The following is a 25994-nucleotide window of genomic DNA, read 5'->3' on the forward strand; positions in this document are numbered from 1 at the left end:
GAATACCACGATCACAACACCAGAGGAAGCTCCACAAATCATGTTAAACCCAGATTCGGCTCAAACAAGGGACTAAACACGTTTCGCAATTATGCCACATCAATGTGGAACGCCCTACCCAAAGCTGTAAAGGAATGTGAATCACTACCCACTTTCAAAAACACTCTCAAAGAACACCTACGGGAGACTGTAATTCGAAACTGGCTCCTGTAAATGTCCTAACCCAACCCAATGTACAGTAAATGACCAAGTATGGTTGTCAATATTCCAATGTAGTTTTGCTTGTACAGTTGTACAGTGTCCCACCCCACCCACCTTCAATGTAGAGTCTCCCCCCCACCTACCCTCCAATGTACAGTTTCTACGTCAAATGTATATACTCTTTTCTGGACTCTTTTGGTATCACAAACAGTACTGTATTTGCAAATCTGATGTCATAAATGTATAGATGTAGCAGTACTGTCTGTATGTCATATATGTTATGATGAATTGAAAATGGGGGACCCTGATGTAAACAAGACGAAAGTCTTTCTCTGGTCTGCATCCCCTTAACAATTGTATATATGTATTGAGCTGTACTGTACTGTACCCATTCTGCAATCTGTTAATAAAGTTTTCAATCAATCAATCAGTCAGTCATAGCAGTCTCACGGGAGCAAGAGTAGTCACTTTCATTGAGAGAAAACGCTTCCTTTTTATTTATTGACTGAAACTCAAAAAAGGTACAGTGTGTGTCAATGGGAGACAGTCACGTCTTGGGACAAAGACAAGACAAAGAAAAGTCAGTTTGTCCAGTGCAGTCTCTCTCCTGTTCGCTCTCTTCCACACACACACACATACAGTACACTTAGGGCAAGGGCAGATGCTGACAGAGAACTGGAAAATTGTAAATTTTTAAACGATATGATTGAAATGACTGAATAAATTATGAGTGGATAAATTACACCAGACAAAGACACCATACTGCATACAACTTCATGTAAAAAAAACTAAAACAAACAAAAACATGAGAAAAGTGCAAAGAAACAACAGGTAATAAGCCCTCGATTTTATAGCCAATCCCCAAGCAGGTGACATGAGATATGAGAGCAAGAAGGCAGGGCGGGGAGGGGCCGAAGTATATAAAAAAAAAAACGTATGTATATTTTCTGAAAATATACTTTTTATGTATTCAGAAAGTATACAAGAGTTGTCAAATTGAAACGACTACTTGATGTGTTAAAATTTGTACTTCAAGATATGCTTAAATGTACTTAAATACACTTGATGTATTTTTGGTTACTTTTCCCTTTCAAAATAGTACACTTTTAATAATTTTACTCAAGTACACCAAAGTACACGATAAGCTTGGTAAACATCTCAAAACATACCTCGATTACACTCACAGGATATTAATGACTAGCATACTAATATGGGCTTTGAACTAGTACATGAAAGCGCATAAGTACCAAAAATACATTGCAAGTATACTCTCAGAAAAGTACATATGCATAGAAATATACTTTTAACACTATTATACTAAAAATAGACTTTTTAATATGGAAAATATAAAAAAAAATTTACTAGGGGGGGGGGGCATTTTCCTTTCAAAGCAAGGGACAGATGACCCCATGAACATGGATGATGATAGTTTGAACAGCTGAGCCAGAATCAGCACCTAGAGCCACTATAGGACACACACACATATATATATATATATATATATATATAGTACATACATCCGGGACCAATCACATTCTGTAAATCACATTAAATTAAAAGAGAAGAACTCTCTGGGGTGGACACACGCATACACTCAAAATAAAGACGTAAACCCTTCCGACTTCAAAACCTAAAAATAGCAACAAGGGAATTAATTAACAACAACAAAAAAGAACCTGCTGCCCCTACGCCCCGCCACCTGATTTTTTATTTTCTTTTAAAGGCTGCCGTATGGAACGCCAAAATCCATAAGGTTTTTTTTTTTTAACGAGGAGAGGTGCACAGCAGTCCTTTCCCTCTGAGGAGCAGACAGAATGAAGGAGGCGGGGACAGAACACCTCCACCAGGCTTCCCCACTACAACTCGTCCATTATGTGCTTGATCTCGTTGTCCTCTTCTAAGGGAGTGTCATCTTCTTCCTCCTCCTCCTCATCTTCTTCCTCTTCCTCTTCCTCTCCCTCCTCTTCCTCCTCCTCGTAGTCTCCATCTGTGTCTTTCGGGCTCTTCTCCACCTCCCTCAGTTTCCTCTCCTCGTCCTCCAGTTGCTCCTTCATCTTCTTCTCTGGTGCCTGGTTGGGTGAGAAGGTACATGTTGCTTTTTAAAATAATCTCAACATTTAGAAAAACACAAAACACCATGGTCAAAGTGTCCTCATATCCCAGTAAAATCACCATGGTTACTGTCATAGTGTCCTCATATCCCAGTAAAATCACCATGGTTACTGTCATAGTGTCCTCATATCCAAGTTAAATCACCATGGTTACTGTCATAGTGTCCTCATATCCCAGTAAAATCACCATGGTTACTGTCATAGTGTCCTAGGAGTTGTTCTACTATTCACCATCTATGGAGCAGCTCCAGAACTTGATGACATCACTACAGGCTTGTCTCTCAGGTATTAAAGGAAAGATGTGTTCATCTTCCCAAATCTGAAACTGAGCTACACAATATTATTATATAAATATGTTTAGGGTAGATTTTCCCATTTGTAGCTAGTCTTCAGCTATGTATCATTTGGTGAACACTTGGATCAAATACAATTCCAGACCACAAATGGAAAAGTATGCATTTCTGTTATGGACAATCCCAGCAGGGATCGAATCCCTGACTGTGTTTAGCACCAATCTCCCATTGGTCTTCTTGGATAAAATGAGGAATATAGAGCCGTTCCCACTTTGACTGAAGACACATATTGTATTATACTCAACACTAGGGATTCATAGAAATTTTCTATCCCGGGAATAGAAGCACACTATCCCCGGGGATCCTGGGGAAATCGACTTTAAGGCAAAAAAGGTACTTGTTTTTTAAGGCATTACTTCAGCTACCAGTAAAAAACGCACTGGTCAGATTTCACAGGACTAAATGAAGCATGGAAAATATGCATAAACCTATTAACAATATGCATCAACCAGACAGCTTTATTTGGTGTTATATTAATAAGTATTAAAAGGCAACAGAATGCCATTAATGTTATTAATCAACATTAGAAAGCATGCAATATAAATGTTGGATGCAGCTTGAACTCCACCAACGGTGGAGGGAGGGGCCCGGGGAACATCTAGACCGGTAGGCCATGGCCCTACCAATATTTTTAAAAGCAGCTATATCGATATAAAAACAGCATATTTTTGCATGGGTTTATTTTATGGCATGGCACATGGATCTTGACGATGTGTGAGCCATGCGCTACAGTAAGCTTGTAGTGCGCTCAGCAGGCCACACTACAAAGGGTTAACCGTCTGTAGTGTGGTAGTGAAATGGTTAACCTTCTATAGTGTGGTAGTGAAAGGGTTAACACAGTCTGCTCTACACATGTCTGTGATCCATTGCAACATATTTATTTATATAAATGATTTGACTTTACCTTGGTGGCTCCCCACACCTCCTTCCCCACCTCCTCTGCTTCTGCGATGTCGTCACTGATCAGGAAGTTGTCGAAGATGGTGCCAGACTTCACCTGGAGAAACACACGTATGATATCACCATCAAAACACACGTATGATATCACCATCAAAACACACGTATGACATCACCATCAAAACACACGTATGATATCACCATCAAAACACACATGATATCACCATCAAAACACACGTACAGTATGATATCACCATCAAAACACATCCACTTTAGAATTCTTCTAGAATAACCAAGTACAACGTTGGTCTAAGTGTATCACACATTTATCATATCGTTCTCGCAGTATAGAATTGAGAACATTTAATGAATTGATTACAATCAGGGTCCGTTTATCCACTAAAGTGGTAAAGCATTCAGTCTCAGACATACCTTAGTAGGTAAGACAAGCTTCTCAGGACAATTGTTTATTTATTTTTAAATTAAAATAATGACAAACACCTCCTGAATTGAAAGTGAATTTAATCAAACTCTGATTCTATAGTGTCGTCTGTGAATACCACTACTTATACAACGGCATGCAAATTTCTCTATTCTGATTGGCTGAAACAGTCCATTTACACGTATGTATCCTTCATAATCCACGCTCCTGGTCCCAGGACCCGCCCACCACCGAATCACATCACTCCGCCGGATCACTCCGTCGGAAAAAACAAGATGGCGGACAATAATCTTTAACAAATGGATATGTTGATAGCGTCATAACGACTAAATATAAAGCGATTCTGTCAAGGGGAACGTGTTAGTATTTTAAACAATGTTGGATGATGTAATTGATGGGTCTTGACTCAATCTAGAACAAAAGAAAAATCGCGGATTGATTGATAGATTAATTGATTGATTTAAATTTCTTCCTTCCTACTTTCTTGCAGCGTTCTCTCTCACACTGTCCGACGCTGGCGTACCCACAAACACACACATACACACACACACACACACACACACACACACACACACACACACATACACACACGCACACACACACTGTGACACACACACACACACACACACACACGCACACACACACACACACACTCCTGTCTGCAACAGCAGGGGAGTCAGACTGAGAGAGAAGCAGCGCTGTTTTAAGTGAGCATGGTCTATTGAATTGATTGATTGGTTGATTGCTAATTTTATTACTGTACCCCTGGTTTCCAACTGGTTAAGTTTAGGCTAAAAGAAATAAATAAAAAAATAGGGCGAAGAAAACGTTTTTTTCCTATAGGGCAAAGAAAACGTTTTAATAAATTTTCAATCAATCATTCCAATAATACACAGTTGGATGTGTTAGTTGGTTGGATGCACTTCAAGCTGCTTCCACATGAGGCAACTTCTCTCAATCATTCCAATAATACACAGTTGGATGTGTTAGTTTGGTTGGATGCACTTCAAGCTGCTTCCACATGGAGTTGTGGGAACTACTTTTTCTGGCGGATGGTTTTTTCAATAAATCTTCGATTAATGTGTGTTTATTGTATAGAAATAAGGTTGGATGAATCTGGCAGTTGTATAAAAGCTTTACACCACGTGCAGTCGTGATTTGTGACCAATAAACCATGCCTAGGGGGGTCTAACGACCCTCGGCTGCGCCTCGGGCCTAACAACCACCCCTAGGCATGGTTTATTGGTCACAAACCACTCCTGCGTGTGATGTAATGCTTAAATACAGTATAGGCTAGACCAGTGTTTCTCAACTGGTGGGTCGCGATCCAAAAGTGGGTCGCAGGGCCATTTTGAGTGGGTCGCGGATGTGTGTGAAAAAGACAAAAAAAAGTATTTTTTTTTAACACATTTTTTTGCACTACCTATCTTTGTTAAAGTGGCTTCTCAGCTCTGGTCCGGCTGAAGACAAAGCGGAGGAACAGATTGGACATTGAGCATGACCTCAGAGTTGCTTTGTCTACCATCACCCCAGACTTTGAGACTCTTGTCAGGAGCAAACAACATTCCCAGTTATCCCATTAGTTCCCTCGGATGTTAAGCTAAGAAGTCTGCTAAGAAGGATATATTATTTATTATTATTTTATTTCATTGCGTTTCTAGCCCTTAGTTGCATTTCAAAACCACTCTCAAGGGACACCTACGGGAGACTGCAATTCAAAACTGGCCCCTGTAAATGTCCTAACCCAACCCCCTCCAATGTACAGTAATTTACGTAGTATGGTTGTCAATATTCCAATGTACAGTTTTGCTTGTTTGTAGTGTCCCCCCCCCCCCCCCCAATGTACAGTTTTGCTTGTTTGTACAGTGTTTCCCCCCCCCCAACCCCCTCCAATGTAAATTACCCAGTATGGTTGTCAATATCCCAATGTACCCAACCCCCCCCACACAACCCCACCCAACCTCCTCCAATGTACAGTTTTTACGTCAAATGTATATACTCCCTTTTCTTGACTCTTTTTGTATCACAAACAGTACTGTATTTGCAAATCTGGTACGTCATAAATGTATAGATGTAGCAGTACTGTCTATCTGTATGTCATGTACGTCATATATGTCCTGATGAATTGAAAATGGGGGACCCTGACAAGACGAAAGTCTCTCTCTGGTCTGCATCCCCTTAACAATTGTGTGTATTGAGCTGTACTGTACCATTCTGCAATCTGTTAATAAAGTTTTCAATCAATCAACTTTTGTTGCAACCCCAGTTATCCCATTAGTTCCCCCAAACTTAGGTCTGTTATGTTAAGCTAAGAAATCTGCTAAGAAGCATAATTATTTATGATTATTTAATTTCATTGGGTTTTTAGCAATAGTTGCACTTTTGTTGCACTTTTTTGTGTTTATTTCATGTTTTGAAAGATTGCGTATTACTGCAATTCTTTAATTTTTGACATAAATCATAGTGGTTAAAAATGTTGGGTCGCGACTTAATGACTACGGAAAATGTTGGGTCCCGAGGCTAGACCACTTGAGAACCACTGGGCTAGACGGTTTCGACTTGACAAAAAAAAAAAAAAAAAAGCATTACCCGTCAAGTTATTGATATTAGCGAACACTGAAACAGAAAATCAACTGAGCCGTTCCCTATGGCAACGCATCAAACACTGAAACCAAGGTTCTGATATCACAAAGGTTTGGTCACAGATGCAGAAGTGTTTGACTGGGCCAGGCGTTGTAAAAATTTCAGTAGACTACCATGTTGTCAAACAGCGACCTCTAGGCAAAGGAGGTGCTTGGTATTGCACTTTGTTTACATTTAGTTTTTGTCTGATGTGGGTTGGGAGTTTATTATAGTGTGGATTTCTCCAGACCTCTCCTGGCAGAGAGCCTGAGGTGTAGCCAGCAGTAGCAACCCTAAAACAATAAGAATTATCCACATCGTCAATCAAGGGAGATGTCATCTACGTCTGTTCAACATCAACTGTAGTCTTAGCAGATGCGTTGCCTAGCAACGTGTCAAACATTCCACTGAAGGTGCATGTACCTGCCACAGGTCCAGGCCCAGCACGCCGATGTTGTCGAACTTGAACATGGCAGCGTCAGCAGAGTATTCCGGGTTGTCGATCTCCGGGTGAACCCAGGCTCCCTTGTAGTCGGGGTTGGCGATCTGTTTGGGCTTCCACTCTCCCTGGGGAGGGAGTTCAAGTAGTGAGCGTGTGCATGTGGATGTGTGTGTAACGAATGTAGATGAATGGGTTAATGTTGCATAGAGTCATTGAGCATCCTGATGGCCTGGGGATAGAAGCTCCTTTTGAGACTCGTTATTACAGCTCCATCGTCTATGGCAGTGGTCCCCTGGTAGTCTGGAGCCCTGTGTTCCAGCTGTACCTGGTAGTCTGGAGCCCTGTGTTCCAGCTGTACCTGGTAGTCTGGACCCCTGTGTTCCAGCTGTACCTGGTAGTCTGGACCCCTGTGTTCTAACTGTACCTGGTAGTCTGGAGCCCTGTGTTCCAGCTGTACCTGGTAGTCTGGAGCCCTGTGTTCCAGCTGTACCTGGTAGTCTGGAGCCCTGTGTTCCAGCTGTACCTGGTAGTCTGGAGCCCTGTGTTCCAGCTGTACCTGGTAGTCTGGAGCCCTGTGTTCCAGCTGTACCTGGTAGTCTGGAGCCCTGTGTTCCAGCTGTACCTGGTAGTCTGGACCCCTGTGTTCCAGCTGTACCTGGTAGTCTGGAGCCCTGTGTTCTAACTGTACCTGGTAGTCTTGGTTGCTGATCATGGGGGGTTCCCACTCGCCATCCATGTCCACATCCCAGTCGTCAGGCTTCTTAGCGTCGGGGTCAGGGATGGTCTCTGGCTTGTCAAAGTCCTAGCCACAAAAGTTTTACATTTATGGTTTAAAAGGACCATTTCCTGGTTGCGCTAACAAAGACCTGTTATCAAAAAGAAAGCGATGGACTGGACCAGAAAGGCACTACTGAAAGCGGAGAGTTCTTGAGCATAAACAAGGACGTACAGAGAGAGAGAGAGAGAGAGAGCACAGGTTCTGTACAGGCCCCTGTGTTCAATTCCATTGACTTCAATTCACTTTAATTTCAACAAATGTTATCGTTATTGATGGTACAAATATAGGTACAATGGGAAATGGACTTGTGAGCTCTCAAGAGTACAATGAAAAACAGGCATCGTATAATACGCCCTCTGTCATGAAGCCTTGATGACTGAGTGAATGATGGCCTGACCTGAAAACGGTGCTCGATGCCATCATGGGAAGAAAACATGCTTTGACACGACCAGGAGATCATTTTTGGGTTGGGTTCTTCTATAGAATTGTATGATTTATCACCAAAATGTAAAAAGTAAACAACGCTCAGGAAAGGTCAGGGGCAGGCAGGCTACTCGATCATAATCACCTTTATTTTGGTCAATATTGAGATCACGATTATTTAACATGACTACCCACTGACTTTGGAAACATTATATCTTTTTTTAAATAAATAACTTTTGACATTGGATTTCCTTGTTTACATAATCGCTAGAAGCCAAAATCGTAACTGAAAATACAATGTGATCATGAAAATACAATGTGATCAATTGCCCGGCCCTAGTCGGGGGAATAATTAGACCGGTACAGTCCATTTTAAATTAAGTGTCAAATGAAGTCAATAAACCATAAACGACTGTCCTCTTTTATCTCTGGTATTATATGTAGGTCTATTCCCCTTATTGCCACACTGACCAACCAAACCCTACCAACTTGAGACGATGACATCAGTCCTGCACAATTAGCAGCGCTTCAATATGGAAATACATATTTAACTTTTCTAACAAATAGGGCTGTGATTTCCATTCAAAAGGTCCTCAATTTGATTTTGATTCAGTTAGGTTCGATGGCGCTGGTTTCACCTGCCATTGTTGTCTATAGGATTCAGCCTATGCAAGAGGTCTATAGGATTCAGCTAACTATTATACATTGATTCGATAGTTAAGCATGCAAAGCTCTCCACGCCCCAAACCAGTCTTTCAAGATCCTCTGCCCTTGAAGCTGATAGCCATGAGGTGGAAACAACCTAAGAAACTCAATGATTAATTGGTCTCTGACACTACTGGATATCATTTATATGGAAATCTCTACTGCACGGGTAATTGGGGTGAGACAGGCCAACATTGCACTGTGGGTCACAGCGGCCATGATAGTTAAGGCCACTATCTAGCAGCGGAGCGGGGTTGGGGTGTTGGTCCTGGGGTGGGAGGAAATGTATTTAGTCTGTGATCATATAATTTGTTTTTATTTTTAGGTTCTGTATTTATTATTTCTTTTTTGTTTGTTATTTCTACTGTCATTCTATTGTCATTGTTATTGTCTGGTGATGTTCTGTTTATTATTATTATTTTATTACCTAATTGACCAGTTTATAAAAAATATTTTAAATGTTTATTAGCAACGCAGAGCTTTCAAACCATCACGTATTTTTGTCCGAAACCCTCGTGCAACTGTGAGTACCTTTGAAATCTCTCTGCGATACTTGTATAACGAACGGTTCGGGCAGAACCAGTCCTTCATGGTCAACATACGTTGGTTTGCTATGGGCTAGGAAGTGACTGTGGTTTCACTCGGTGTATCACAGTCACGAAAGGGGCTAGGTGGCAATATTCAGTCATTTACTGTCAAACTAAATGAATGTGTTCAACTGTTTAGAGATTTTGGATGTGTGTGAGATTATGTGCAAAATAAATCACCTTTGTTATTTTTTTGATGTGCCCCTTTATAGACTCGAATGGCTCCATCTGTGAAACTGGTTCTACTCATCACTACGACCCCGTGCTACTGCATCACAAGCTACATTTCACGTGTTCAGAATAAACAAGCTGAAGCCTTTACCTCGGGCTTGGCGTCAGCAGGGTCTTCCACGGTGGGCTGGTCATCCCAGTCGCTGGGCTTCTTTGCTTCGGGGTCCTTGACCTTCTTGGCGGGCAGCATGTCCCAGTCGTCCTCGAAAGAACCAGACTCCACCTTCTCGTTGTCGATCTTCACCTCGTATGTCTGGTCCGGTTTCACGATCAACGTGTACAGGTGGGTCAGCTCGTCATCCTGGGGGGGGGGGGGGGGGGGGGACGGACGGACGGACGACAGTAAGAAAGATATTTAGAATCACTGTAGTTTTTTTTTATTATGATTTTTTAGCATTTTTACAGCTTTATTGGTCATGCAGGACCGACAGAGGAGAGGGCGAACGGGAGGAGAGGTGGGGGGGACATGCAACAAATAACGACGGGAGCTGGGATTGAACCCGGGTCGGCCGCGTAGGTGCGCGAGGCACTATGGTATGCGCCACGAGGGCGCCCCCGAATCACTGTAGTTTGAGGGAAAATCTGAACCTCAGAAAAGACACAATAAAATAATTGATTGTACATTTTCGTTAAATAAATTACAAAAATAATTTTGTAAAACATCTGTATTTATGTTTATCTATTTTTATTTGAATGTGTATTCTGTAATGTTGACATCATTAGCTTTGCCTGTGCCGATGTCATCAGCATAACCTTTTGCTTAACCATTTGTCGTCGCTCTCCCTGGGTGGGGTGGGGTTAGGGCAGGGGTCGGCAACCTTTACTATCAAAAGAGCCATTTGGCCCCCTCATGCACAAAATTAAATTCATCTGGAGCCGCAAAACCTATTTGCCCTTAAAATTAAGATAAGTGTATAAAGTGTTATATAGTTATACTATATGCGCATAGAATAAGGTATATTATTGAAATTAGTTCTCTAACAAACGCATCTATTTCTATATTTGATATCGATCTACTACAGTGCGCAGTCAGACAGATTCAGGCAACAGGCGTAACGGAGAAAGGGGCGCTTGTGGAGAGAGCTAGATCGCAAGGTTGCCTGCCCACGCTGAATTAAACCCTCCATGTTCCTCCGAGACTTACATTTTTTTAGATTTATCCATGGTTAGCTTACTGGGCGGTCAGAAACTCAAGATTAGCCCCTGCAGAGTGGCTGAAGAGCTGCGGGTTGCCGACCCCTGGGTTAGGGGATAGAAATTGTGAATAGAAAAACGGAAGATTTCTCATTTGCACTTTGATGTTTTTTTACCTGGTGTCTTTTTACCTGCATACTTCTTCCAATAAAGAAAGTTATAAAAAAAAAAAAAAAAATGGAACAGAGCATGAAGCTCCAAAGCCTCCGTAGAATGTTACCATTCCATTGTTTACATGTTCAGGGCCTACAATTTAGTTTTACGATACATCATCGACTATACAAAGAGCCATCTTCTAATCTAGGGTTAGGTTGGGCTCCAAATTCTGGTTGCAGTCTATGATGATATAAAAGATATAGATCTTAATTTTTTTTTCTCCCAAAGTTTCACAGTGCAGCCAGGCCCGGGTCTACCATATGGGAAACCTGGGCACATTGCCAGGGACCCTCAGCGCGTAGGGGCCCTCTACGATGGCAGTTATTTTGGCTCCACAGAAATATAAGACATGAACAGAACTATATGCCAGAGTCATAATAATAAAATAATAAATAATGAATAATGAAGAATTAAGGTCGAGTTGAATGGCTGTGGTGGATGACTTCCCAGTAGCCCCTGGGGCACGAATGCAGCCTTGAATTATGTTACTACTGAAGGTCTAGAGGAGAGAAGGTCTAGAGGAGATGGTCTAGAGGGGAGATGGTCTAGAGGGGAGATGGTCTAGAGGGGAGATGGTCTAGAGGAGAGATGGGCTAGAGGAGAGATGGTCTAGAGGAGAGATGGTCTAGAGGAGAGATGGTCTAGAGGAGAGATGGGCTAGAGGAGATGGGCTAGAGGGGAGATGGTCTAGAGGGGAGATGGTCTAGAGGAGAGATGGGCTAGAGGGGAGATGGTCTAGAGGGGAGATGGTCTAGAGGAGAGATGGTCTAGAGGGGAGATGGTCTAGAGGGGAGATGGTCTAGAGGGAAGATGGGTTCAGGGCAAACGTCAGAAAATACTTTTATACAAAACTCACCTTGCATTTAATGTCCTTCTTGATGAGGTGGTTCTGGCCCTTGTAGTTGAAGATGACGTGGACCTTCTTGGTGCTGTAGCCACAGATGTCAGGACCTGGGGAAGATTTGCATTCCATTCTTAAAGTAATAATCTCAAAAAAGATTCATATTAGGGCGGCTAAGTGGCGCAGTGGGCAAGGCGCTCACCACTAACGCAGGAGATGCTGGGATCGAGCCCAGCTCTCTGCATTGCTTCCGGCTTGGCTGGTCGTTCATACTAATACAATTGGCAGTATTAGGGGGTGGGAAAGCTGGTGGGTGGGGATCGGACGTTGTGGACAGCGACTCCTACAGATCGGTTGGTGCGCCTGTACAGCAGAATCAGGAAGCAACGGGGCAGCGTGAGCCTCCCACGCGTTACTCCTTGCTGCTGAGATCGCGCTGTACAGGTGAAAAGATGACAGCTGCCTCCTCGTGTACCGGAGGGGACACGTGATGAAAGGCTTCATCCACATTGCAGCCGACCAGTGGGAGGCATAGTCTAACAACGTTCGAGACAGGGGAGGGTAGAATTGGATAATACGAAAATTGGGATTGGAGAAAAAGTAGATAAAAAAAAAAAAGAGTTGCCAAGTCTGTTTATTTTCCGCAACTTGGACACAATTTTGCTTGTTTTTGGCTTGTTTTTGTAGGTCGGCTGGCTCATTTCTCTCACAATACTGGCAACCTTAAAATACGGGACGAAGTGCGTCCCGTATCGATTCCGTATTTTACGGGGACGGGTGGCAACCCTACACAAGAGTGATTCTACGTAAAATAATTTCATGAATGCTTTTATGTTTGCTGTTCTAAATACTGTTGTACTGGTAGGACATTCCTGGGAAAATCATCCATTGCACAGGAAGTGATCACCAGCAGCAAAAGCAGTTTGTTTGGAATGAATAGAGAACTAACTCAGTGTAGTTCCCATTAATGACTTTTCTCACTTTTTTGTCCCATAGCAGCTTTTATACAAAGCGCTTTACAATGTGTTCCTCGCATTCACACACCGACGGCGAAGGCAACCATGCAAGGTGCCAACCTGCTCATTGGGAGCAGTTAGGGGTTAAGTGTCTTGCTCAAGGATACCTCAACATGCTGCTGCCCGGGAGGAGCGGGAATCTAACCGGGAACCTTCGGATTAGAAGGTTCAGACGACTGCTCTACCTCCCGAGCCACTGGCGACCCTTTACACCCCTTTTCCCTGTTACCCTTCGAGAGGTGTTTGTCGCCAGGCAATCATTGTAAATAAGAATATGTTCTTAAATTGACCTGCCTGGTTAAATACATTTTATAATTCAGAAAGCAAGTCAATACAGTGCAATGACCGCTTATCACCAATAGATGAAATAGAATAGAAAAAATAAACAAGAATGTGGATCTTATGCCTTCATTATTCAGCCAAAGTTCAAACAGCCTGCATGCTTCTGTTTCACCAAAGCCAATATTGATTTGTCATTGTGATTATTATCCATTTCCGACAACGACTATTAGCGTGTGATCCTGTCTCTCTGCGTCCATCATTGTTGTCGTCATCAGTCCGTGCACCCCCACACCAATGACTCTGCTTGGGGCGCTAGAAAAATCGCCCTTCAGGCATCATATTTGAAGCCGCTGATTGGCAAAATTGAGTTGCTATGCAAAATTGAGTTGCTATGCTATTATATATAATTTATATAGGCTACCTAATACCGACATCAAAATAGATTGTATGCCTCTACAAATCATATTATACCAGGTAGTCAATTGATGGAAAATCCGTCGCGACTCCGAATCAAATTGACGGAAATCCGTCGTAGGACGGAGAACTTTAATCCCTGCACATTTCACACCAGCTAAATGTTCCAAATATTTTCTTTAAAAAGCTTGTAAAGTATAATAACCCAATCAAAATAAAACATGTATATCACTTGAACACAATAGATAAATTGGAAGTAGACTACTGAACTACTCAGTAGGGAAAATACACAGAAATTAGTCAACATTGTCCTTTCGCATCATTTCTTCCTCAAACTGAAAGTAACAAACAAAACACTCATAAGAACTAGGGATGTCCGATATTATCGGCATTAAAATGTGATATTGGAAAATATCGGTATCGGTTTTAAATGTTTTTTTATTATTTTACATTTCTATAACCTTTATTTACCCAGGCAAGCAAGTAAGAACAAATTCTGATTTTATTTATTGTCAAACGTATGCATAATGTTGTGTTAATTCCACAACAAGAGATATGTAATGTTAATTACCTGAAATTATTAAATTGTTTGGGGGGGGGGGAAACCCTGCATATATCGGTATCGGAAATTAAGAGTTGGACAATATCGGTATAGGTAAAAAAGCCAATATCGAGCATCCCTAATAAGAACCCACACACATACATGCACGTGCACAGGCACGCACACTTAGAAACTAACACACATGCGGTCCTGCCTCACCGAACATGATGTAATACTGCGAGTCGCCGTGCATGTCGTTCTGGTCTTGTTCGGCGGGGAAGATCTTGACGTAGCCGCCTCCGCAGTCGATCTTCTGCTCGTGCTTCACCGTGTACTGGATGACCAGGGGCTTGCCCTCGTTGCTGAAGCCCTCAAAGCGTGAGGACATGGCATAGAACCGGGCATCCTGGCTAGTCTGCAGACCTGCGTGCGGGCCAAATGTATAAGAGATACATTTTAGGCTAAATTCATATCTGTACACCATAACGAAAATTATATATACACACACACACACAACTGCAGACCTTGAGAGCCATTAGGAATGTCTGACCACTAAATGTGTCCCTGCACCAAAACCTGCACGGACTACAACATATGATGTACTGTATATCATGTCAGTTAGGGTACCTTGTGTATATGGTTTACTTTTACTCATAGTATATATTCAGATATATAAAATAACATAATATAACCGATAGGGCATACAGACCCTCCTCTGCACCTTTGTTTACACCGTTTATTTTTCTCATATTTGTATAGTCATATCTAATTATGTGCATATCCGTTTGTAGAGTGAGATTATGGAATGGATTGGACGAGGAGGTTAAACTGAGTAAAAACATAAACCAGTTGAAAAGAAAGTAAAAAAAAAAAAAAAAAGGGAATATTGGAAAGGTATAAAAGGGGAGGAATATGACGTTTGGCATTAAAAGGAATAGTTATATAGAATATATGTATTAACTAGTCAGACTCATGCATGTCTTTTTTAGATGCCAGGGGAATGTGGAAAGCAGAGCAATGTTGCATGTTGATGTTAGGTATAGTATAGCCATTGGTGGTCAGGTGTGTGGGGAATGGAAAGCTTAGCTTCTTCCATCCCCCTTTTCAAACCATTTAGTGGTGTCCGTTGTTAAGGTTGTCTATTGTATTGTTTTGTGGTGGTTATTGTACTCTCTGACCACGTAGAGCAGGCACAGGAACTCCTGTGCAGACGGAGTGTGCCAAGGTTGGCCTTAGGCAAAATGCCAAGAAAACCGAGGTCATAATGTATAACATCCTCCTGGATCATCCACCTCTAACGACAACAGGAGGCACTGCTCTAAAGGAAGTCGGTGACTTCAAATACCTGGGCTCGTGGGTCAACTCGTCCGAGCAAGGCATTTGCATGGAGGGCTCTGAACGACATGACCAGTGTGTGGAAATCCAACCTCCCCCGTCAAATCAAGCTCAACTTCTTTCATGCAACAGCTGAGTCTGTCCTTCTGTATGGCAGTGAATGCTGGACCCTGAAGCCCACCCTGCAGAAGTCCCTGGATGGGTGCTACACCAGAATGATGTGCGGTACTTAACATCAACAGGGATGAGCATGTCACTAATGCAAACTTGTATGGGGGGGGGGGGGGGGGGGGGGGGCTCTAAGGGTGAGCGAGAAAGTGGCAGTCAGGAGAATGAGGCTGGCAGGTCACTGCCAGGGACACCATGAGCTGCCAACCAGCAAACTTGTGCTGTGGGAGCCAACACATGGGCATCGATCACGAGAACGTCCCACATTAACATTATGTGGACGTACTCAGGAGAGATGCGGGAACAGAAAGCATGGGCAAGCTAGCCAGATGCATGGAGGATTGGGATGACTGGAAGCACCGATGGAGGGCTCGTCCGAGAACGACCTAGATAGATTTGTGGTTGTCTTGTATTGTATAGGTTGCATGGTTTGAAATAAACAAAACTGAAGTATTGCCTATATTTACCTTTCTACTATTACCTTGCCCATATCTGTACCTCCCCTCCCCGTGCTGCTATGATGCCCGAATTTCCCCAAGGGGATCAATAAAGGAATATCTTATATCTTACACAAACCTGGCAGTCAACCTATTTTTTTTTTTTACTTGAATCAACTAAACAGGAGTGATGATGGATAGAGGATGTTATCTGACAACTCAAACTGGACTGGCTTTCTCGTCAACTCAAAGTAGAGTAAGTAAAATAAAAAATACGTGTTTTTCAATGTGTAGATATCTGTAAATCTGTAGACAGTCGTATTCTACACAGCTGGTCATTATATTCACCCCAACCACCGTGACAGATCATTTGATCAAAATTGTTTTTTATTCAAATCTTTGTGATTCAAAACTTGCTGTGCATATTCATGACCCCTAGAGGAAGAATGCTATTGATTTGGGTGACCTTTCTATCTAGCACCACCATCAGGCTCAACTTGACTCTAGGCGGGTGTATTGTTGCAGGGACCCAGGGGAGTGCAGAAGTGGATCAGATGAGCTAGATTTTTTAGATAAACATTGTAGAGTCATCTTTATTTATTTATTTTTATAAATAATACATCCAGGTTTAGGTGCAGACTAAAAGTACTGCTTTCCCCCCCAAAACAATATTTATTAATAATAATAAACTTTATTTGGTATAATTTTATGCTTTTATCATTTAAAAAAATTGTGCGGGTGCAAAGTGAATGTTGTTTACATGTATCCCCTCTTTGCTTCCCATTTCCCCACGTGGAATGCACCAGATTGGATAAATGACGTGCTAGTGCTCTAGTGCGACATCTAGTGGCTGAATGTCATCTATAGCACCTTTAAACTTGGTGAATATGAGTGAGTAGCCTACCCTTTACAGGGCTGACTAATATACAACAATATTAGGAAATCTAGTAAAATGTAGGTGACCACTACTGTATTTTTGGAAATGACGCAAAACAAACTACCAAGCTTATCACACATCTCTTTGTAGTAAGCATAGTATCCATCTCTTCTCCAACTCTCTCTCTCTCTGTATGAGGGCCGACGTTCCACTCTACTGGTTAAAGTTGCTTACTCATGAGTAGTATGTTCATTGATAAAGAAATTATGTCCACAACAGCTCCAGTGTAAAACAAAGATATCCAAATGGTTTATTTCTCTTCCACAGCGAAGTCTTTCTTTACAGAAGTGATCCTAAAGCTATTTTCCTAAATATTCACGTCACTACTACAAGGTAAGAAAACTGTATTTTCCCAGTCTCCAAAATCACTGCAGACTCGACACACGACAAAATTCCTCCACACCTGAAAGCCGTAGATCAACTTGCCGGCCGTTTCCACAGCAAAACGGTAGGCAAGGCACCCGGGTCTAGAAATGCATGCTTCAATCTATGTTGTTTAGTCTATCTGTTCAGTACTGCTCAGCACTGTTTCAAGATGCACACTGACCTCTTCTGGTTATGACATCATACTGTGACATCACAAATGTTCTAGAATGTTTGATTATGAAGTCATACTGTGACATCACAAATGTTCTAGAATGTTTGATTATGACATCATACTGTGACATCACAAATGTTCTAGAATGTTCTATTATGACAAATAAGCCGGTTCAATGACTTCAATAACTCCAATCAATATTCCTAATGCTGTTTCAATGTAAGGTTATAAAAATATACATATAAACATTCATAATACAATAACCTAAATAGCTTTGGCTCCTGTACACTCTGTGTGTCTGTCCCTCTCTCAGACACCCAGCTCCCCTACATTTGCATTGCCAAAATTTGACTACTATGCAAATAAACTAAAGTGCATCCAATTCACTTAATAACACTGCAAAATTGAACACATTTTAAACAATTATCTCTGCATTAGTGGAAACAACCCAATCATATTTAGTGTATGTGTATATAGGCCTATTGTCAGCATTACCTTTATCAGCCTCTACATCCCCGTAGAACTTCCCAGCGGTCAATTTAAACTGTCCGTAGTCCGATTTATGCTTGGACTCCACCCACCTGCTCTTCCACGCATCTGAAAACACAGGTCGTTCACTCTCACGTCAATAAAGATCCTAAAAGAAAATCAATCAATCCATTTTCATGCACTATTACAATTATTATTTTAAATGCACTATTACAACATGGTTGTATCAAACCAATACAATCATGATAAGTAGTAGTAGCTTATATAAAGCTAATGAAAGTAATCATTCGACAGGGGTTGATAGAGGAATTAGCATAAATCCAATTATAGCCTTCTGGATTTCCAGGAAAGGACTAACTGGCAGTTCTGCGATAGCAAAAGTGAACGATTTTGTTATGCTCTTGCTGTAAATTTGATTACATCTGTCGGAATGACTGTATGTGATCTATGATGTGACTTAATTAAATAGTTGTATCACTTATTGAAGGATACCTGCCTTGGTTGGACAACATTCGAATCAAACTACTTTTAGAAAATTACAGTCATCGTTTTGTCAGGTTAAAATAGCCTACTTTTTGAAAAGTTACATTGTAAAACACAACAAGGTAGCCAACTAGAGAATATCTAGACAGCGCCTCTATAACAGACGGTCCTGCACAGTAGCGCAGCGACCGGAACAGGAAGTTGAGACGCTACTTGTAAATACACCTGCAGTCGTCCGAGACTTATTTGTATATTGTTTTCTTCTTTATTAAACTGGATGGAACAAATGGAATATCGTTCTTATTTATATACAAATATCTGGATGTAGTCCAACGGATATGATCAGTGGACTGTGGATCAGAGGAGGACGACGAGGTGCGCAAACAGACCGGAGAAAGTCGGATAGTCGACGGAGCCGTCGGCAAACAACACGGCACCTTGTCGACTTAAAGGACCAGGACACTGTTAACGTCGACAATTGGTATGGATTTTTTTTTGCTTTCATTGGATTATAGTGGACTTTTATTATTAGTTCCAACGGAAGATGCCAAAAGGGATTATTTTTTTGGAGCTACAGCTGTAGTCTGAAGTAATTTTTATACATTGGAAGCAAGCTATTAATTATTCATCCAAATAACTGACAATGGTGCTTATAAATGCAGAGTGCCCTATTGAGGATTGTGACTATGTAGCTGAGCATGTAGCGGCGGCCGTGGTGGCGGCCATGTTAAGTGTACACGCCACTATACATGTCGCAGGCGCAGCCCCCTGGGCGCCGGGCGCAAATGCTAAAATGGAGAAGCTAAAGCGTCCCTCCATAGCACTGGCCGGAACGGGCGAGGCCTGGTCATACTTTGTAACCCGCTGGGGTGAGTATAAAACAGGCACCAAGCTGGTCGGGCCCGACATAGTTTCACAGCTACTGGAGTGCTGCGAGGAGGATCTGAGGAAGGACCTCACACGCGCGGCAGGCAGGAGCCTAGCGGGCAACGACGAGGAGGACGTCCTCGCTGCCATGAAGGCACTCGCCGTTCGCGCAGAGAACACCATGGTAGCTCGGGCGGCCCTGTCTAACATGCGGCAGGGTTATGAAGAGCCCATCCGGTCGTTCCACGCCCGCATCAAGGGGCAGGCGGACACGTGCAAGTACCAGATGAAATGCACTAGGACAGGGTGCGACCAAGTCAACGACTTCACGGAAGAGATCCTACGTGACGTGATTGCCCGTGGCATTGCAGATTCGGAAATACAGCTCGACCTGCTCGGTGAGAAGAACCAGAACATGCCACTAAAGGACATGATCGAGTATATCGAGGCTAAGGAGTCTGGAAAGCGCTCGGCATCGCGCCTGCTTGACCCTCAGAGCGCGGACACGGTCAGCAGTTCGTACAGGCGGGTGAGACAACAGGACACCCGCGCCAGAGGAGGAGCCAGGCTAGAGAAACCAAAGGCCAAACCCGAAGGGGTATGCATCCACTGCGGCGAGGTGGGCCACGGCAAAACACCCCAGTGGCACGCCAGACGTGCCGAGTGCCCAGCATACGGTAAAAAGTGTCGGAAGTGTGGCCGCCAGAATCACCTCGAGAGGGCCTGCCTGGGTGGCCGATCGACTAGGCCCCCACCCGGAGAGACAGACTGGACGTGTGACGAGCAGACAGCAGCATTCGTTGAGCTATGCACAATCAGCACAGATGGCGAGTTACGCACGCTTCCCCTCGCTCACCACCTGTACGATGATATGTGCGACAAGTGGATGAAGCGTGCGTCCAGCCCGCAGCCATACGTCAACCTCACTCTCACCACCGAGCACGAGGATTACAAGGCTCTGGGTTTTGACCTCCTAAAACGCACCCGTGCAGTATCCCTGCCTGCTATGGCCGATACGGGATGCCAAAGCTGCCTGATCGGCATTAAAGTCGCTCAACAAATGGGCCTAAGCACAGAGGACCTCATCCCCGTATCCATGACCATGAAAGCTGCGAACAATAAGGGAATTCGGATCCTCGGAGCTGCGGTAGTCAGATTCGCCGGCAACAGTGGTGACGCTCGAAGGTTGGAGACACGCCAAATCGCGTATGTGACGGACACCTCAGACCGCATATTTCTCTCCCGCGCAGCCTGCGTGGACCTGGGAATGATCTCCGCCCAGTTCCCAACACTCGGGGAGGTGAATCTGGCGACATCAGAAGTATGTGACTGCCCGCGGCGTGCGGAGCCGCCGACCAGGCCAACCACACTCCCCATGTTGGCGATCGAGGCTAACAGGAAGGCGTTACGGAGACACTTGTTAGAACTGTACGCTCAGAGCACATTTAACACATGCCCCCACCAGACATTACCGAAAATGACCGGCCCACCACTCCGCCTCATGCTTAATGAGGATGCGACACCGGTTGCCTGTCACACCCCCATCCCCGTGGCCCTACACTGGCAAGAGGAGGTAAAGGCAGGCCTCGACCAGGACGTCCGCCTCGGCGTGTTGGAGGAAGTACCAATCGGTACACCGGTGACGTGGTGTCATCGCATGGTGATCTGCGCGAAGAAGACAGGCAAACCGCGACGCACTGTCGACTTCCAGGCCCTGAACAAGTATGCACTCCGCGAGACCCACCACACCCAATCTCCATTCCACCAAGCGAGATGTGTGCCTAACGGGAAACTCAAGACTGTGTTCGATGCCTGGAATGGTTACCACAGCGTCCCATTACACAAGGACGATCGCCACAAGACGACGTTCATAACCCCATGGGGCCGCTACCGGTACCTGTCGGCCCCGCAGGGGTACATGGCATCGGGGGACGGTTACTCGCGACGGTATGACGAGGTTGTCGCGGACATAGGCAACAAAACTAAGTGCATAGACGACACGCTACTATGGTCAGATACGATCGAGGAGAGCTACTTCCAGGCGGTCCAGTGGCTGGACATATGCGGCCGGAATGGAATAGTCCTCAACCCGGAGAAGTTCATTTTTAGCGCACCCACGGTGGACTTCGCTGGCTTTACAATCACCATGACTGATGTGCGACCGTGCAGTCGCTACCTGGAGGCGATACACGACTTCCCACAACCACGTAATGTCACGGACATCAGGTCGTGGTTCGGGCTGGTCAACCAGGTGGCCTACGCCTTCAGTATGGCCAAGCGTATGCAGCCATTCCGGAAGCTCCTGAAGAGTGGAGAACGCTTCGAGTGGTCCGCGGAGTTGGAAGACATATTCCGTGAGTCAAAGGATGTGATCATCGAAGAAATTGAGCGTGGTGTCCGCATTTTTGACAAAACCAGGCCAACATGTATCGCCACGGACTGGTCAAAGGAGGGCATTGGATTCTGGTTATTCCAGAAACATTGCCGATGTATGCCAGTCAGACCCTTCTGCTGCACTGATGGGTGGAAGATAACCCTGGTTGGCAGCAGATTCACGCATGCGGCGGAGTCCAGGTACGCGCCCATAGAGGGCGAGGCTCTTGCGGTCGCGGACGCATTGGACAAGGCACGCTACTTTGTGTTGGGATGCGAGGACTTGATTGTAGCTGTAGACCATAAGCCGCTGCTGAGACTCCTTGCAGACAGGGCGCTCGATGACATACCAAACCCACGCCTACGGAACCTCAAGGAGAAGACCTTGCGTTATCGTTTCCGCATTGTGCATGTCCCGGGCATGAGGAACAAGGCGGCGGACGCCATGTCACGTAGGCCGGTTGGCACCACACGGCCATCACTTATGGACCTTCCAGATGACAACGCCCACCTCCCACCCAGTACGCACACTGATGTACTGTCCTTCCTACGCCAGACCGAGCCAGGGAATGACGACGACACTGAGGAGGATGACCTGGCATGGTGTGCTGCGGGCCTTGAATCATTGCGGTCAGTGACATGGGATCGTGTCAGGGAGGCCACCAGCAGCGATGGTGAGATGCGCACCCTGGAGGAAATGGCGACGGACGGCATCCCCGACTCAAAATTCGAGATGCCGACGACGATCCGTGACTTCCACCAGTACCGTGAGAACATCACATCAACTGATGGGGTGGTCTTGTACAAGGACAGGGTGATTATACCACTCTCTCTCCGCAGAGAAGTGCTGAGCGCCCTACACGCTGCCCACCAGGGCGTATCGATGATGACCGCCCGCGCAGAATCCTCTGTGTTCTGGCCAGGCATGTCGGCTGACATCAGCGCCACTCGGAGGAACTGCGAGCACTGCCACCGGATGGCACCTTCACAGCCTGGAGCGCCGCCAACCCCGCCGATCCCAGTTGTTTACCCTTTTCAGGCGGTGTGTTCGGACTTCTTCATGCACAGGGGCGTGCACTACCTCGTGACGGTGGACCGGTACTCAAACTGGCCGATCATCTCGAAGGCGACGGGGGGCGCCGCCGGCCTCATAAATCACCTACGTCGGGCCTTCGTGACGTACGGGACGCCGGAAGAGCTCACATCAGATGGGGGTCCAGAGTTCACCTCCACCGAGACCAGGTCATTTCTATACAGATGGGGCGTACACCACCGCCTCTCATCTGTGGCCTTCCCCCACAGCAACTGCCGCGCTGAGATTGGGGTAAAGACAATGAAACGCCTTATCACTGACAACACCGGCCCAAAGGGGGAGCTTGACACAGATGCTGTGCAGAGAGCGATCCTGCAATATCGTAACACACCTGACCCTGACACGAAAATATCTCCGGCAATGTGTGTCTTCGGCCGCCCGATACGTGACTTCATCCCGGTTGTACCTGGGAAGTACAGACCACACGAGACCTGGCGTGAGACACTGACGGCAAGGGAGGAGGCTCTCCGCAAACGCCACATCCGCACAGCGGATGCCTGGGCAGAGCACACAAAACGCCTCCCGCCACTCATGGTAGGGGACATGGTCCGTGTACAGAACCAGACAGGGCCCTACCCCAACAAATGGGACAGGACTGGCAGTGTTGTGGAGGTACGCCAGCATGACCAATACGTGGTCAAGGTCGACGGCTCGGGCAGAGTCACACTTCGGAACAGGAGGTTCCTGCGCAGGTTCAGCCCTGTTCGCAACAACCTTCCACCTCCTCGATCAATTTACGACGACCTGGCGACCCGTGTCACCGTACCACCAGCACTCGTTGTCACACCACGTCTGCCTGACCCCAACTGCGACCTTGTGTCCCCCACATCGCCACCGGTACTCACGTTGGCGAGCCAACCCCGGCGCGGGACGCCGCCTGCTTCGCACACGGTTCTCCAGGCGTCACCACCGGCCCCTTTGGACCCGGGAGCCGATCCCCCACCGGGGCCCACTGTGTCGTCCCCTGCACCTAGGGCGGACTTACGCCGATCCACCAGGGCGACCAGAGTGCCTGCCTGGCACAGGGACTATTCCATGGGCTAGTCACATAATGGACACATGATTTATAGTCACATAGCCTGGGTGTGGGTTATACAGGTATTTGTCCACGTTTTTGTGTGTTTGTTTATTGTTATTTCTCAGCCTTTACACAGTATGTTAAAGACTCTGGGGGAGATAGAGAATATCTAGACAGCGCCTCTATAACAGACGGTCCTGCACAGTAGCGCAGCGACCGGAACAGGAAGTTGAGACGCTACTTGTAAATACACCTGCAGTCGTCCGAGACTTATTTGTATATTGTTTTCTTCTTTATTAAACTGGATGGAACAAATGGAATATCGTTCTTATTTACCAACTAAATAACCTTGTCTTGTTTAAGCACCGAGTGAACTACATGGCCTACTACTACAATAAATAGGTTTAGATTATGTTAACATGAACATCTCAATATACACATACATTAGCAGTACTAATAATAATAATAACATTGAGATAGGTAATCGTACAAGTATTAACCTAATAGGTAATGTAACGATATGATCATTAAAAAGACAAAAGGGGAACACACTATTATAGTATATACCGCACCTCCATCCTGAAACTGTTCCTTGAAGTGTACTGTAGCGCCAGTTAATGTGACAGCTATCGATGCGAAAACTGCGATGATCGCCGCTACGGTCCTCATGCTTGCTGCTCTTTGCGGCGTTGACCGGGTGAAGTGACCGGGTGATCTCCTGAGATCACTTTATACGTCCTCCTGTCTCTGTGTATAAATCCTCGAGGAGGAAACAGCTTTTTGAGAAATTCTTCACTCTGATTCCTGCACAGATGGCCGTGGCTCATTGGACGATACCCTCGCCAATGAAATGAGACCACGAGTTACTTTTCGGAAGTGCTCGGGTTACATCGAGTGCACATCGGAGGAGTCAGATATCTATAGAGTAGCCTCCAGCTGCAGCCCCGGAGATTGTTCCAGATTGGGCAACTTCCGCCCGCTCCCACGACCTATTGGAGTCATCGGAGAGCGGAGCAATAGCATATTATCTGCAGAGCCACAGAGCCCAACGTCTGGGCGGGGCTTCGTGGCGTAGGCGGACGGCCTTGATTGATTGATTGATTGAAAACTTTATTAACAGATTGCAGAATGGGTACAGTACAGTACAGCTCAATACATACAATTGTTAAGGGGTTGAGGCGGGGCTTCGTGGCGTGGACAAGTCTTGTGGCATGGATGCATTACATATGCACGCCGCATTTCTCGGAGACGCTCTCTGATTGACTGATTGATTGATTGAAAACTGTATTAACAGATTGCAGAATGGGTACAGTACAGTACAGCTCAATACACACAATTGTTAAGGGGATGCAGACCAGAGAAAGACTTTCGTCTTGTTTACATCAGGGTCCCCCATTTTCAATTCATCGTAACATATATGACATACATGACATACAGATAGACAGTACTGCTACATCTATACATTTATGACATACCAGATTTGCAAATACAGTACTGTTTGTGATACCAAGAGTCCAGAAAAAAAAAGTATATACATTTGACGTAGAAACTGTACATTGGATTGGGTAGGTAGGGGGGGGGGGGGACTGTACATTGGAGGTGGTTGGGTGGGTGGGGGGGGGGGGAGGTTGGGTATGAGGGGTGGGTGGGGGACACTGTACAACTGTACAAACAAAACTGTACATTGGAATATTGACAAGACCATACTTGGTAATTTACTGTACATTGGAGGGGGTTGTGTTCGGACATTTACAGGGGCCAGTTTCGAGTTGCAGTCTCCCGTAGGTGTTTTTTGAGAGTGTTTTTGAAAGTGGGTAGTGATTCACATTCCTTTACAGCTTTGGGTAGGGCGTTCCACATTGATGTGGCATAATTGCGAAACGTGTTTAGTCCCTTGTTTGAGCCGAATCTGGGTTTAACATGATTTGTGGAGCTCCCTCTGGTGTTGTGATCGTGGTATTCACTGACCTTTGGGAAGTATTTTGTCATGTACATGGGTACCTTGGTCGTGTAGTGTATC

At 44.9% G+C, this 25994-nt stretch overlaps 1 protein-coding gene across 1 annotated transcript; it reads right to left on the minus strand.

The window, feature by feature from the left end:
* Positions 1-669: 669 nt before the first annotated feature.
* LOC311224651 (calreticulin-like) lies at positions 670-24776 on the minus strand. Its single transcript, XM_084309723.1, has 9 exons — positions 24547-24776; positions 18147-18248; positions 14456-14659; positions 11999-12093; positions 9884-10093; positions 7757-7870; positions 7050-7193; positions 3570-3662; positions 670-2270 (listed from the first exon to the last, which is right to left on the minus strand). The coding sequence occupies exons 1-9, from the start codon at positions 24641-24643 to the stop codon at positions 2058-2060; spliced, it is 1272 nt and encodes a 423-aa protein (XP_084165849.1). The 5' UTR covers positions 24644-24776; the 3' UTR covers positions 670-2057.
* Between the last annotated feature and the right edge of the window lie 1218 nt (positions 24777-25994).

Source organism: Notolepis coatsorum (assembly GCF_963971535.1).
Source record: "Notolepis coatsorum genome assembly, chromosome: 3".
Taxonomy (NCBI): domain Eukaryota; kingdom Metazoa; phylum Chordata; class Actinopteri; order Aulopiformes; family Paralepididae; genus Notolepis; species Notolepis coatsorum.